At 39.1% G+C, this 15,901-nt stretch overlaps 1 protein-coding gene across 1 annotated transcript in view; it reads right to left on the minus strand.

Moving 5' to 3' along the window:
• The window catches only part of DAPK1 (death associated protein kinase 1), a 492,700-nt gene that overhangs the window by 22,523 nt on the left and 454,276 nt on the right, over positions 1–15,901 (minus strand). The window contains 2 exon segments of the mRNA XM_053702428.1: positions 6,907–7,027; positions 7,254–7,389. Coding sequence (XP_053558403.1) covers positions 6,907–7,027; positions 7,254–7,389 — 257 coding nt within the window.

Raw genomic sequence — 15,901 nt, forward strand, 5'->3', positions numbered from 1 at the left:
CTTTCCAATTTACTTCTATTATCTAATTTGCTCAATTCTTTAGATATCCTTTGTTGAAGAAATAGCAATGCACATGTGTGAGCCAATCACACAAGGCCTCTATGTGCAGCAACCAATCAGCAGCTTCTGAGCATATCTAGATATGCTTTTCAGCAAGTTATATCAAGAGAATGAAGCAAATTAGATAATAGAAGTAAATTAGAAAGTTGTTTAAAATTACATGCTCTTTCTAAATCATGAAAGAAAAAAATTGGGTTTCATGTCCCTTTAAGGCAAATCCAGGTGTCTACATTTTATATTTTTAAAATACAAGGATATTGTGATTCTGACATTGTGTTTAAAAGTCAATATAAAAATGTATAAAGCAAACACAAAAGAAATGAAAACAACAAAGAATTTACTTTTTCTCTCTAACACATTATATATTTATCACAAATGTATTTCATTTAATGTATGTAGAGACACATGATCATATACAGAAGAAAAACATAATTGTGAAATACAGATGGATGTAATTTGGTTGTGAACATAAGAGTTTAGATAAATAACAAAATAGAAATGTGATGACTGCAAAATAAAATGTTACCGAAAATAAATCCTATTAGGATATAGAAAATACATCTGTCCTTAAAGGGACATTGTACACTAGATTTTTCTTTGCATAAATGTTTTGTAGATGATCTATTTATATAGCCTATCTGGGGGTGTTTTTTTGTAAAAAACACAATTTATGTAAGAACTTACCTGATAAATTCATTTCTTTCATATTAGCAAGAGTCCATGAGCTAGTGACGTATGGGATATACATTCCTACCAGGAGGGGCAAAGTTTCCCAAACCTTAAAATGCCTATAAATACACCCCTCACCACACCCACAATTCAGTTTAACGAATAGCCAAGAAGTGGGGTGATAAGAAAAAAGTGCGAAAGCATATAAAATAAGGAATTGGAATAATTGTGCTTTATACAAAAAAATCATAACCACCACAAAAAAGGGCGGGCCTCATGGACTCTTGCTAATATGAAAGAAATGAATTTATCAGGTAAGTTCTTACATAAATTATGTTTTCTTTCATGTAATTAGCAAGAGTCCATGAGCTAGTGACGTATGGGATAATGACTACCCAAGATGTGGATCTTTCCACACAAGAGTCACTAGAGAGGGAGGGATAAAATAAAGACAGCCAATTCCTGCTGAAAATAATCCACACCCAAAATAAAGTTTAATGAAAAACATAAGCAGAAGATTCAAACTGAAACCACTGCCAGAAGTACTTTTCTACCAAAAACTGCTTCAGAAGAAGAAAACACATCAAAATGGTAGAATTTAGAAAAAGTATGCAAAGAGGACCAAGTTGCTGCTTTGCAAATCTGATCAATCGAAGCTTCATTCCTAAACGCCCAGGAAGTAGAAACTGAACTAGTAGAATGAACTGTAATCCTTAGAGGCGGAGTTTTACCCGACTCGACATAAGCATGATGAAATAAAGATTTCAACCAAGATGCCGAAGAAATGGCAGAAGCTTTCTGGCCTTTTCTAGAACCGGAAAAGATAACAAATAAACTAGAAGTCTTACGGAAAGACTTAGTAGCTTCAACATAATATTTCAAAGCTCTAACAACATCCAAAGAATGCAACGATTTCTCCCTAGAATTCTTAGGATTAGGACATAATGAAGGAACCACAAAAGAAGTTCGCAACACCGCTTTATCCTGATGAAAAATCAGAAAAGGAGACTCACAAGAAAGAGCAGATAATTCAGAAACTCTTCTGGCAGAAGAGATTGCCAAAAGGAACAAAACTTTCCAAGAAAGTAATTTAATGTCCAATGAATGCATAGGTTCAAACGGAGGAACTTGAAGAGCCCCCAGAACCAAATTCAAACTCCAAAGAGGAGAAATTGACTTAATGACAGGTTTTATACGAACCAAAGCTTGTACAAAACAATGAATATCAGGAAGAATAGCAATCTTTCTATGAGAAAGAGCAGAGATTTGACCTTTCAAGGAACTTGCGGACAAATCCTTATCTAAACCATCCTGAAGAAACTGTAAAATTCTCGGTATTCTAAAAGAATGCCAAAAAAATGATGAGAAAGACACCAAGAAATATAAGTCTTCCAGACTCTATAATATATCTCTCTAGATACAGATTTACGCGCCTGTAACATAGTATTAATCACAGAGTCAGAGAAACCTCTTTGACCAAGAATCAAGCGTTCAATCTCCATACCTTTAAATTTAAGGATTTCAGATCCTGATGGAAAAAAGGACCTTGCGACAGAAGGTCTGGTCTTAACGGAAGAGTCCACGGTTGGCAAGAGGCCATCCGGACCAGATCCGCATACCAAAACCTGTGAGGCCATGCCGGAGCTACCAGCAGAACAAACGAGCATTCCTTCAGAATCTTGGAGATTACTCTTGGAAGAAAAACTAGAGGCGGAAAGATATTGGCAGGATGATACTTCCAAGGAAGTGAAAAATGCATCCACTGCCTCCGCCCGAGGATCCCGGGATCCGGACAGATACCAGGGAAGTTTCTTGTTTAGATGAGAAGCCATCAGATCTATTTCTGGGAGTTCCCACATTTGAACAATCTGAGGAAATACCTCTGGGTGAAGAGACCATTCGCCCAAGTGCAACGTTTGGCGACTGAGATAATCCGCTTTCCAATTGTCCATACCTGGGATATGAACCGCAGAGATTAGACAGGAGCTGGATTCCGCCCAAACCAAAATTCGAGATACTTCTTTCATAGCCAGAGGACTGTGAGTCCCTCCTTGATGATTGATGTATGCCACAGTTGTGACATTGTCTATCTGAAAACAAATGAACAACTCTCTCTTCAGAAGAGGCCAAGACTGAAGAGCTCTGAAAATTGCACGGAGTTCCAAAATATTGATCGGAAATCTCACCTCCTGAGATTCCCAAACCCCTTGTGCCGTCAGATACCCCCACACAGCTCCCCAACCTGTAAGACTTGCATCTGTTGAGATTATAGTCCAGGTCGGAAGAACAAAGAAACCCCCTGAACTAAACGATGGTGATCTGTCCACCATGTCAGAGAGTGTCGTAAAATCGGTTTAAAGATATTAATTGAGATATCTTTGAGTAATCCCTGCACCATTGGTTCAGCATACAGAGCTGAAGAGGTCGCATGTGAAAACGAGCAAAGGAGATCGCATCTGATGCGGCAATCCTAAGACCTAACATTTCCATGCATAAGGCTACCAAAGGGATTGATTGTGACTGAAGGTTTTGACAAGCTGATATCAATGTTAAACTTCTCTTGTCTGACAAGGACAGAGTCATAGACACTGAATCTATCTAGAAACCTAAAAAGGTTACCCTTGTCTGAGGAATCAATGAACTGATTGGTAAATTGATCCTCCAACCATGAACTTGAAGAAACAACACAAGTCGATTCGTATGAGATTCTTTCGAAAATGAGAAGACTGAACAAGTACCAAGATATCGTCCAAATAAGGAAATACCAAAACCCTGTTCTCTGATTACAGAAAGAAGGGCACCGAGAACCTTTGAAAAAAATTCTTGGAACTGAGGCTAGGCCAAACGGTAGAGCCACAAAACTGGTAATGCTTGTCTTAAAAGAGAATCTCAGACACTAAAAGTGATCTGGATGAATCGGAATATGCAGATACACATCCTGTAAATCTATTGTAGACATATAATGCCCTTGCTAAACAAAAGGCAGGATAGTCCTACAGTAACCATCTTGAATGTTGGTATCCTAACATAACGATTCAATAATGATAGATCCGGAACTGGTCTGAAGGAATTGACCTTCTTTGGTACAATGAAGAGATAAAATAAAACCCCAGCCCCTGTTCCAGAACTGGAACTGGCATAATTACTCCAGCCAACTCTAGATCTGAAACACATTTCAGAAATGCTGAGCCTTGCTGTGTTAACTGGGACACGGGAAAGAAAAAAATCTCTTAGCAGGAGGCCTTAACTTGAAGCCAATTCTGTACCTTTCTGAAATAATGTTCTGAAACCAGAGATTGAGAACGGAATTGATCCAAATTTCTTTGAAGAAAACGTAATCTGCCCCATAAAAGCTGAGCTGGAATAAGGGCCGCACCTTCATAGGTACTTAGGAGCTGGCTAAAGGTTTCTATAAGGCTTGGATATATTCCAAACTGGAAATAGTTTCCAAACTGATACCGCTCCTGAGGATGAAGGATCAGGCTTTTGTTCCTTGTTGTGAGGAAAGGAACGAAAATGATTATTTACCCTGGAAAGAAAGGGAAAGCAAAGTTGACTTAGAAGACATATCAGCATTCCAAGTTTAATCCATAAAGCTTTTCTAGCTAAAATAGCTAGAGACATATACCTGACATCAACTCTAATGATATCAAAAGATGGTATCACCAATAAAATTATTAGCATGTTATAGAATAATAATAATGCTATAAAATTATGATCTGTTACTTGTTGCGCTAAAGCTTCTAACCAAAAAGTTGAAGCTGCAGCAACATCCGCTAAAAATATAGCAGGTCTAAGAAGATTACCTGAACATAAGTAAGCTTTTCTTAGAAAGGATTCAATTTTCCTATCTAAAGGATCCTTAAATGAAGTACTATCTGCCGTAGGAATAGTAGTACATTAGCAGGAGTAGAGACAGCCCCATAACCTTAGGGATTTTTGTCCCAAAAAACTCTAATCTGTCAGATGGCACAGGATATAATTGCTTAAACGTCTAGAAGGAGTAAATAAATTACCCAAATTATTCCAATCCCTGGAAATTACTTCAGAAATAGCATCAGGGAGATTAAACACTTCTGGAATAACTACAGGAGATTTAAAAACCTTATTTAAACGTTTACATTTAGTATCAAGATGACCAGAATCCTCTATTTCTAATGCAAATAATACTTCTTTAAGTAAAGAACGAATAAATTCCATCTTGAACAAATACAAAGATTTATCAGCATCAACCTCTGAGACAGAAACCTCTGAACCAGAAGAACCATTATCAGTATCAGAATGATGATGTTCATTTAAAAATTCATCTGAAAAAAGAGAAGTTTTAAAAGACTTTTATGTATACTAGAAGGAGAAATAACAGACATAGCCTTCTTAATGGATTAAAAAAATAAAATCTCTTATGTTATCAGGAACACTCTGAAAATTAGATGTTGACGGAACAGCAACAGGTAATGTAACAGTACTAAAGGAAATTTTATCTGCTTTAATAAGTTTGACATGACATGCAATACAAACAACAGCTGGAGAAACAGATACCAAAAATTTATAGCAGATACACTTAGCTTGGTAGCTCCAGCACTGGGCAGTGATTTTCCTGAAGTATCTTCTGACTCAGTTGCAACGTAGAACATCTTGCAATATGTAAAAGAAAAAAACAACATATAAAGCAAAATTGATCAAATTCCTTAAATGACAGTTTCAGGAATGGGAAAAAAATGCCAGTGAACAAGCTTCTAGCAACCAGAAGCAATAAATAATGAGACTTAAATAATGTGGAGACAAAAATGACGCCCATATTTTTTAGCGCCAAAAAAGACGCCCACATTATTTGGCGCCTAAATGCTTTTGGCGCCAAAAATGACGCCACATCCGGAACGCCGACATTTTTGACGCAAAAAAACGTAAAAAAATGACGCAACTTCCGGCGACACGTATGACGCCGGAAACAGAAAAAAAAATTTGCGCCAAAAAAGTCCGCGCCAAGAATGACGCAATAAAATGAAGCATTTTCTGCCCCCGCGAGCCTAACAGCCCACAGGGAAAAAGTCAAAATTTTTTAAGGTAAGAAAAAATGATTGAAACAGATGCATTTATCCCAAATATGAAACTGACTGTCTGAAAAATAAGGAATGTTGAACATTCTGAGTCAAGGCAAATAAATGTTTGAATACATATATTTAGAACTTTATAAACAAAGTGCCCAACCATAGCTTAGAGTGTCACAGAAAATAAGATTTACTTACCCCAGGACACTCATCTACATGTTTGTAGAAAGCCAAACCAGTACTGAAACAAGAATCAGTAGAGGTAATGGTATATATAAGAGTATATCGTCGATCTGAAAAGGGAGGTAAGAGATGAATCTCTACGACCGATAACAGAGAACCTATGAAATAGACCCCGTAGAAGGAGATCACTGCATTAAAATAGGCAATACTCTCCTCACATCCCTCTGACATTCACTGCACGCTGAGAGGAAAACCGGGCTCCAACTTGCTGCGGAGCGCATATCAACGTAGAATCTAGCACAAACTTACTTCACCACCTCCATCGGAGGCAAAGTTTGTAAAACTGAATTGTGGGTGTGGTGAGGGGTGTATTTATAGGCATTTTGAGGTTTGGGAAACTTTGCCCCTCCTGGTAGGAATGTATATCCCATACGTCACTAGCTCATGGACTCTTGCTAATTACATGAAAGAAATGTATAGTTTTGCTTATTTTTCAATAACATTGTGCTGATTTTTAGACAACAAGCCATGCCCCAAAGTGTTAAATGTATACTGATGTATACAGACTTCTTCTGTTTGTATAATAGATCTTTTCATATGCAGTGGGGGGTCTGCTCCCAGCCCCTTTCAGTGGGTGTCCCTGCTTATGTTCATCAGCAGTGCTAAACGGGCAGCTTCTAAGTAAGTATTTAAAAGGCTTTATACTGGATTTTTGAGATCAGTATCTGTGCATATTATTCTTTACAGTAGTGTCTATTACATGCAGTTATATGAAAATTGGTATATACTGTCCCATTAAACATGTAGTTCCTGCAAGCAATAGTACAATAATTAAATGTTCTATCACCTTAGCCCATCTCATTGTCAATCTTTTCTGCTCCTTTAAATTAGCATAGGTTACATTTATCATTGCTACACAACTCTTTGTTCTTTATCTGCTACTTACAGCAATCAGTTGGCTTCTTAATTCCTGCAGGTGATTCCGTAGAAACTTCATGTCCTTGGAACCAGATGCCCCAGCATCCAAAACAAATAACTTATCAGAAATCAGGAGATCGTTTCCAAATCTTTTTTTTTTTTTAAAGAAAAAAAATTTATATGATCAAATTGTAATAGAAATGTAAACAATTTATCTACTGTAAAAACGACACAAACATGACACAAGCCTTTAAGGTTTTCCACCCCTGTATGTATGCACATGCCATAAAAACTAAATATTCTTGTCTGGCTTTTGAACACATTTGTACTAATCCCTGTTACACACACATATTATATAAATAGTTGTATATTTACCTATTTCTGATTTCTTTTAGCAAGCACGTATCCTTATCATAACCAAATTCTCCCGCAGGGCGAGGAAGATTAACAATATCAGCATGAGTAGCCACCAACGCAACACGTAACAGATTCTTCAGCTTTCCTCCGTAGGCTGTTACACAAAGAGATAAACATGGAGGCAATAATAATGAATTAACAAAAATACTGCAGTCACTTTCACGCTTTAATCAGAAAAGTACTTGGCAGGGTGAATAGTCACCATATTGCTTACACTACAGACGCATGCATTTAGGATCTATACGATTTATGTTTAAAGCAATATACCCCATTCTGAAGTCGAGTTCATGAACGAGTTTGGGGCGGGGGGGGGGGGGGGGGAGCGAGCAACCGCAGTAAGATTGCGCAGCTGTTTATTTTGATAGAGATAAATATTCTTAAAAGGCCAGTTAGCAGGTTTCTCTAAATGAGAGCGTTCACAACACTTGGTATTGTAAGTAGGTGACTTGGTTCAGATTTATATCTACGCCAATATTTTGGTTCTATATTTTTTTTAATTAGTTAGTGCGTGCCCTTTTTGCGTTACTCACCATGTGTTCGACCCTCACAAAAATGTTAAACACATAAGTAAAGTCACACCAAGTAGAATAAGAGCATGCAATTTTTGTATTTAAAGTATGTTTACACAACATAGACTGTATGTTTTCTGTGTAGCAACAGTTCAAATAATGCAATTTCACAATGGACATTTTTGCCACTGAAAAGCTGCTGAGACTGATATGGCTGAAAATGTGCATCCAAGATGGAGGTCAGTGCTTTGAATATTAAACACATAAGTTGTTATTTATCTCAATTTACTTCCATTATCAAATTTGCTTCATTCCATTGGTATTCTTTGTTGAAGAGATACCTAGGGAGGTGTCTGGAGCACTATGTGGCAGGAAATAGTGCTCTTGCAAATGTATAACTATCTTGCAAAACTGCTGCCATATAGCGGTCCAGACACGTGCACGCTCCTGAACTTTTTACCCTGCTTTTAAAACTAAAGTTATCAAGAGAGCAATGAAAATGTCATGTCCATTTAATCTGGTTACATATAGTTCTACAATTGTACTGATCAGGCTAATACATATATGTACTTCATTTAAAGGGATATTCCAGTCAAAATTTAAATGCAATGAATTACATATTTGAATAGACACATATTTACAATATAAACGTATTGGCAAAAATGCTTCTAGTAAAAGTTACCACTGTTTTAGTGTTAACATTTTTCTCTGCACGTGCACGTGAAGCATAGTTAGATATTCTCAGTCCACTAGCATTTTAAATACTGCAGCTGCTTAGAGCACCACTGGGGCTTGTATCATGTCTGCAATTAAAAAATGTAATGATTACCAGATGTTACAAGCACCTTAAGCTCTCTGAGCAAGTGTTGTGTTTAAAATGCTGGTGCACTGTGCATACTTAAATACACTTTTGAAACAGATATAGCTTTATTAGAAGCATTTTTGCCAATACATGTATAGTACAAAAATGCTTGTATTCAAAACTGCAATGCATCCATGTGGATTCCAATTTTGGCTGGAATGTCCCTTTAACCCCTTGAGTGCTAACAACGGCTCTGAGGCGTCGTAAATTGTCTCAGTTAAGTGCTAACGACGGCTCAGAGCCGTCGCTAGCACTCTCCCACTTTGAGGGAGTTCTGGGGGCTCCTACCCCGGCAATCTGGCCTGCATAGCAACAGGCATCGCCGTTTCGCGTGATGACGTCACCGCGCAACTTTATTGACAACTGACAATTGTCAGTTATAGGGAGATGGGGGCATGCTTCTTAGAAGCCTGTATCTCAGGCATCTAAGCTGCTACAGACCCCTAAGCCTATCCTTTTCAATGGTATACAGTATGTGGCATCTGAGAGAAAAAAAGTAAAATGTTCTCAAACTAAATGTTGAAAAAAAGTAAAAAAAAAAAAAAGAATATAAAAAGTAAAAGAAAAAAACAAAAGTAAAAAAAAAAAATATATATATATGTGGGGGTCTTTAGGGGCTCATAAATAAAAATCAAAACTGCCTAGAGACCCCCAAAATATATTTTCTAAAAATGAACTAATATATCTTTAAAAGAAATATATATTGATTTATATATTCTAACTAAATGATCACTGTAGTAATCAGTGTAAATGCAGTGATCACTTAGCTATAAAAAAAATCCCTTTTCCAATATGGCTCCTGATATTATATTTGTAATCCCATGATCACCTATATCATGTGGTTACAAATTACCAATGGTAGAGGGATACTTTTTATGAAAAACTAATAATATTTTTACTATCAGTCTTTTGGCCTGTGTGTTAGGCGAGTACGCATCCTAAGCATCCTCTTTGCTCAGCTCTCCCCATAGTCTAAAATCCTTTCATTTTTGCTGCAAAAAAGCTTATTTTTTGCAGGAAAATTTATATCTTATTTCTAGCAGCATAATTTCTTTGAAAATACCTTTATTTTTGTAAAGAGAATTATGGCTAAGCGTCTGATGAGTACTGAGGAAGCAGCTGAGATTCTTATGAACTTAGAATCTGATTCCTTCTCTGATGACACATCTGCTGCAGAAGATTCTGACAGCGACTTTTTTTTCCTGGGCTGTCATCATATAGTGACAGTTCAAGTAAGACAGATGAACCAACGGAGCCACGGCGTGGCCGCAGACAGTTCAGAGCTGTCATTTCCCGTGGCAGAGGGATGGCAACAACATCTGCAGTCGCCCCACAGCATACTGTGGGAGTCAGGGGCATGGGGGATGTTGCAACAACATCCGCAGTGGCCGCACAGCATACTGTTGGTGTCATGGGCAGGCCTGTTCCAAGCTACAACTGGACCTCCCCTAATATGGTTCAGCCAGTTTTGCCCTCTATTTACTGGCAATTCTGGCCTCTTGGTGGGCACTGCAAATTTTGAACCCATCAACTACTTTCAGTTGTTTGTGGATGATGAGTTCTTAGAATTTATTGTTCAGCAGACAAATCTGTATGTTGAGCAGTTTTTCAAAATACTGGGGCAGAATTGAGCCGCTATGCCAGAGCACATCGATGGACCGTGACAAATTTGCAAGAGAAATTCTGGGGCCTCACTCTACTAATGGGGATTGTACAAAAGCCAAGCATAGCCTCATATTGACCATTTATTGGCAAGATTTCCAGAGTGCTATACTCCAGGCCAGAACATATTGGTCAATGAATCCTTAATCTTATATAAGGGACGTACTGTTTTTAAACAATGCATTCCTTCTAAGAGAGCTCGCTATGGGATTAAGCTGTATAAGCTGTGCGAGAGCTCTAGTGGATACACCTATCGTTTTAGGGTATACACTGGCAAGGATTCTGTTCTAGCACCCCCTGACTGTCCCTCCTCCCTTGCTGCAAGTACAAAAATAATGTGGGACTTACTCCACCCAATATTTAATAAAGGTTACCATGTTTATGTGGATAACTTTTTCACTGGTGTGCCATTATTTAAATTGCTATATAGCAAGGGTACTGTTGCGTGTGGCACAATCCGTGCCAATCGCAAAGGCTTTCCGACTCACATGTTCAGAAAGCAAAAGAGAAGAGAGACCTCAGCCTTGCGCTCTGATGAGCTGCTAGCTGTGAAATTCACAGACAAGAAGGATGTGCATCTTTTCACAACTATAACATCACCTGTTTATGTCAGGGGGCAGAACACGCCAACTCTGAAACCCATATGTGTCCTGGATTACAATCAGCATATGGGAGGGGTAGATAAGACCAGATGCTTGAACCATACTCTGCTTCTCACAAAGCATATACATGGTACAAGAAACTGGAAGTCTACGATACAATTGTCAATGCTTAATGCATTTGTCCTGTATCCGGCTACCCAAGGAAGAGGGCTACGTTTCCTGAAATTTCAGGAATCTATTATTAAAAGCATTCTCTCCTCGGGGGATATTCCAATAACTGGGCCAAGTGAGGAGAATGCATGGCCGCCACTTTGCTGCTTATATACCAGCTACTAAGAAAAAAGAAAAAAAAAAAAACCTTTCCCTAGTAGAAGATGTAGAGTGTGCAGTCAGCATGGACGTCTTAAAGACACCCGTTACTACTGTCCAGACTGCCCCTCTAAACCAGGGCTATATATGCCAGAATGCTTCCGTATTTATCATACTATGGAAACATACTAGCTGCATACCCTCACAACCCCAGGAGGCTCTGAAATGCAGATACTTGTCCCTGGTTGAGGCTTACGCCTTAGCAGCACAGTGCCCTGGTTGAGGCTTACGCCTTACCAGCACAGTGCCCTGGTTGAGGGTTACGCCTGACCAGCGGAGTGCCCTGGTTGAGGCTTATGCCTGACCAGCCCAGTGCCCTGGTTGAGGCTTACACCTGACCAGCACAGTGCCCTAGTTGAGGCGTATGCCTGACCAGCACAGTGCCCTGGTTGAGGCTAACGCCTGACTAGCCCAGTGATTGAGTTGCCCCTAGCAAAAGGTACGTATGAAGGGAAATATGAAAGGTGTGCGACTGGCCATTGGTAGGGGTTGTGTTTCTGTGAGTGAATAGAGATACAAAAGGTGTGTGTATGGTCAGTAGTAGGGATAAAAGTCTTGATGAATATAGGGGTGGGTGCTTCTGTGAGTGAATCAGACATGAAAGGTGCGTGAATGGTACGTAGCAAGGGTTGAGGCCTTGACGTGGCGTTACTGCTCACATGGGTATCCATGTGCTAATTCAACCAGTGTGAGTGCCTGTAATGCTTGTGTGGGTAATGCAAAAGAGTGTTATATTTTTAAACATAAAATAAAATCATTTAGAATTAGGTTAGTCAATTAATGAGGTAGCTAAAACTGTTTAATTGCAGATATAACCCCTATACGTTTAAAGTGTTTCAAGGTAGCTATGTCTGCAGCTTAACAGCTGTAGCCACCTGGGAATTGGAGATACAGTATCCAAGGTACACAGTTTTGGAAAGTACACCCCTTGGCGCATCAAATGAGGGGCTGCATGGAGTGCGTAAGACATAAATGAACATGTCACTTTGCTTAGAAAAAAATATTTTCTAAGCAAATTACCATATTCCATGAATATTTGCGCACTCCACTTTTGTGCTAGAAGTACATATAGCCCCTCATTTCAGTGGGTGTACTTTCTACAAATGTGTACTTTATGTACCCTTATTTAACTTCTCAGGTGGCTAGTGCTGTTTAAGTGCAGATATGGCAACCTTGAAAATCTTATTTAAAATTGTCTTTAAACATTTAGGGGTGATGTCTGCAGTTTAACAGCTGTAGCCACCTGGGAAATTAAAATACAGTATACAAAGTGCACAGTTTTGTTAAGTACACACCTTGGTACATCAAATGAGGGGCTGCATGTATTGCTAGCACAAATTTGGAGTGAGTAATACATAAATAAACATGTCACTTTGCTTAGAAAAAAATATTTTCTAAGCAAAGCACCATATTCCATGAATTATTGCACACTCCACTTTTGTGCTTGAAGTACATATAGCCCCTCATTTGATGCGTCAGGGGGTGTACTTTCTACAAATGTGTACTTTATGTGCCCTAATTTAACTTCCCAGGTGGCTAGAGCTGTTTAAGTGCAGATATGGCAACCTTAAAAATCTTATTTAAAAAACATAATTTATGCTTACCTGATAAATGTATTTCTTTCCGGATATTGTGAGTCCACGGAATCATCAATTACTAGTGGGACTATCACTCCTGGCCAGCAGGAGGAGGCAAAGAGCACCACAGCAAAGCTGCTATATATGTCACTTCCCTTACCCATAACTCCCAGTCATTCAGCCGAAGGTAAAAGGAAAAAGAAGATAGGTGCCTGAGGTTTTATTAAAAATAACTGTCTTAAAATAAAGGGTGGGCCGTGAACTCACCATATCCGGAAAGAAAGAAATTTATCAGGTAAGCATAAATTATGTTTTATTTCCTAAGATATGGTGAGTCCACGGAATCATTAATTACTAGTGGGAACCAATACCCAAGCTAGAGGACACAGATAATTAGGGAGAGATAAGACAGATAACCCAAACAGAAGGCACCAATGCTTGAAGAACCTATATCCCAAAAGAATCCTCAACCGAGACAATAAATCAATTTTGTAACTTATGGAAAAAAATGCAAAGAAAAATAAAGTTGCAGACTTGGAAATCTGTTCCACAGAAACTTCATTTTGAAAGCCCAAAAAGAAGAGACAACCCTCGAATAATGAGCCATAACTCTCTCAGGAAACTGCAGCCCCACAGTTCTGAAAAAGAAACAAAGTAAATTTCTCAACCAAAAAAAAAGAGAAGTAGCAGTAGTTCTCTAATACAGAGAAAACAAACAAAAACAGAAGCCTGCACAACATCCAAATTGTGCATACACGTACCTCAAAAAATAAGAATAAAGGACACAGAGAGGGAACAACAATTCCCAAACAAAATTTGCACCTAGGATAAAAAAAAAAAACGCTTTATCCAAAAAGATAAAATGAATCACACTGCAAAGCCCAGAGTACCTGAACTCACCGAGCAGAGTATACAACAAAAAATCAATAAAATCCTATGGAATGCTAAGGCTCAAACTGAGCCTGCTACAAAAACCTTAAAACAAAGATAAAACTCAAAGAAGAGCAACAGACTTCAACAGGCCTGATACTAACCAGCTTTTGACAAAAGTATACATGTCTGGCACATCCCCAGACACTTGTGTAAAAAAAGATAACGCAGAAAACTGACCCTTCAGAGAACTGACTGACAAACCATCCTCCAGACCGACCTGGAGAAGGGCGAAACCCCTAGGAATCCTAACCCTACTTCCAAGAGAAGTCCATGGATTCACACCAATCAGGGAATTTACGCCATACCTTATGATAAAAGAAACTAGAAAAATACTTGTGAGACTGAATCACGATCTCAATGACCGATTCAGAAAAACCATGCTTAGACATAACTAAGCAATCAATCTCCAAGTAGAAAGCTTCAGAGAAAAAGAAGTTGAATGAAAGAAAAGACTCTGATTCACAAGGTTCTTCCACAGGAACAACCACTAGATGGAAAAAAATACATCTCCGCTAGGTCTGAAAACAAGATCCTGCAAGACTAACAACACTGATGCTCACTCCCATTTGATACGAGCAAAGACTCGTAGAGGAGAGCCATCAGACTGAAATACCAAGGAACCCGCAAGGTATTTAGTAGAGCAGCCTGCTAATCTCTGACCCTAAACATAACCTGGAAATTTGGCGAACTGTTATCTCCAACTCCAGCACCCCCCATGAGAAAGTTAACCTGGAGAACAGCTCCGGGAAAACCCACTCCCGGGATAAAAAAAAAACTAACAGCTCAGGAAGTCCGCACCCAGTATACACTGAAATGTGAATAGTGGATAAACCAGAATGTGAGCGTCCTCCCACCTAACAATCCACGCCAATCATGGCAAAGGAACTTCAGGGTCATCCCGGGTGGTTAATGTAAACCACTGAGAAGAAATAGCAACTATAACCTTAAAAATCGGATAAGACAACGGAGGCCGAGGCGTCAGAGAATTGTAGATTGCTCTCCACTCCAAGATGGTGATGTGGAGAGCAAGCTACTCCAAAGTGCATAGTCACCAACCCAACAGGCTAGCGACCGTGACTATTACTCAGAAAGGTCTCTAGAAGAATGCACCTCAAGACAGATGCTCCTGAGAAACACAAAAGACTCTGGAGAATGTGGGTAACAATCCAGCTACCTCTCGCAAACAAAGCGAGTGCTCTACCACTATTTCCCCTCTCTAAATCACAGGGAAGAATCTCATGTCGGCAGATCTAGATCTATCCTCTAAGACAGAGCCACAAAATCCTTGGTCCACTACCTGAACATGCATAACCGCAGACTCTCAGATGAATCAGACAAAGGGATGATGTCCAATGAAGCAATCATCAGACCATTTCATACATCAGGCCCCTAAAAGGCCAAACCGTAGAGAGCCGAAAGAGAAAAGAAGAAAAAATCCTCTATGTACTGACCTCTGTCAAAATAACCTAAGAGAGAAGTAAACCAATCTGGTCCCAAAGAAAATACCTCTGTAGCTGGACCAAGGGAACTTATTTTCAGATTCACTTCCAATGGAGGAATGAAAAAAAAGACAACAATATCTCAGTATGAGGGATTGCTTGTTGAACACATGGCACCTGAAACATTATGATGTCCAGGAATGGCACCACAGCAACTCCCTGAACCCTGATTCCTGCCAATACAGCCCCTCTGAGAACCATGGCAAGGCCAAAGGGAAGAGCCGCAAACAAAGTGTGTGACAGAAAGACAAACCTCAGGAACCTGCATTATACGCGTCCTCCAGGACAATGGTCACTATGAATAGACCCTTCCCAGTTAAAAAGGAAGAAAGAAACCACTGGTTTCCAATTAAAGAATGGTACCCTGAAACAACCTGTTGAGAGACTTTTGGTCTACTATAGGATGAAAAATCCCTCCTAATCAGGAACCTCGAAAAGGAATGATAGAATCCTAGGCCCTGTTCTCTTACAGGAACTGAAACTATTACTTTACAGGGAAGAGATCCCAAAGCACTCACAGTTATCTGGCTGCAGGTAAAAATGAAAGGTGGAACCTGCCTCAGGCAGAGAAGGAATGACTACTACGTAGAAAC

The sequence above is a fragment of the Bombina bombina genome, chromosome 2, assembly GCF_027579735.1.
Source record: "Bombina bombina isolate aBomBom1 chromosome 2, aBomBom1.pri, whole genome shotgun sequence".
Classification (NCBI taxonomy): domain Eukaryota; kingdom Metazoa; phylum Chordata; class Amphibia; order Anura; family Bombinatoridae; genus Bombina; species Bombina bombina.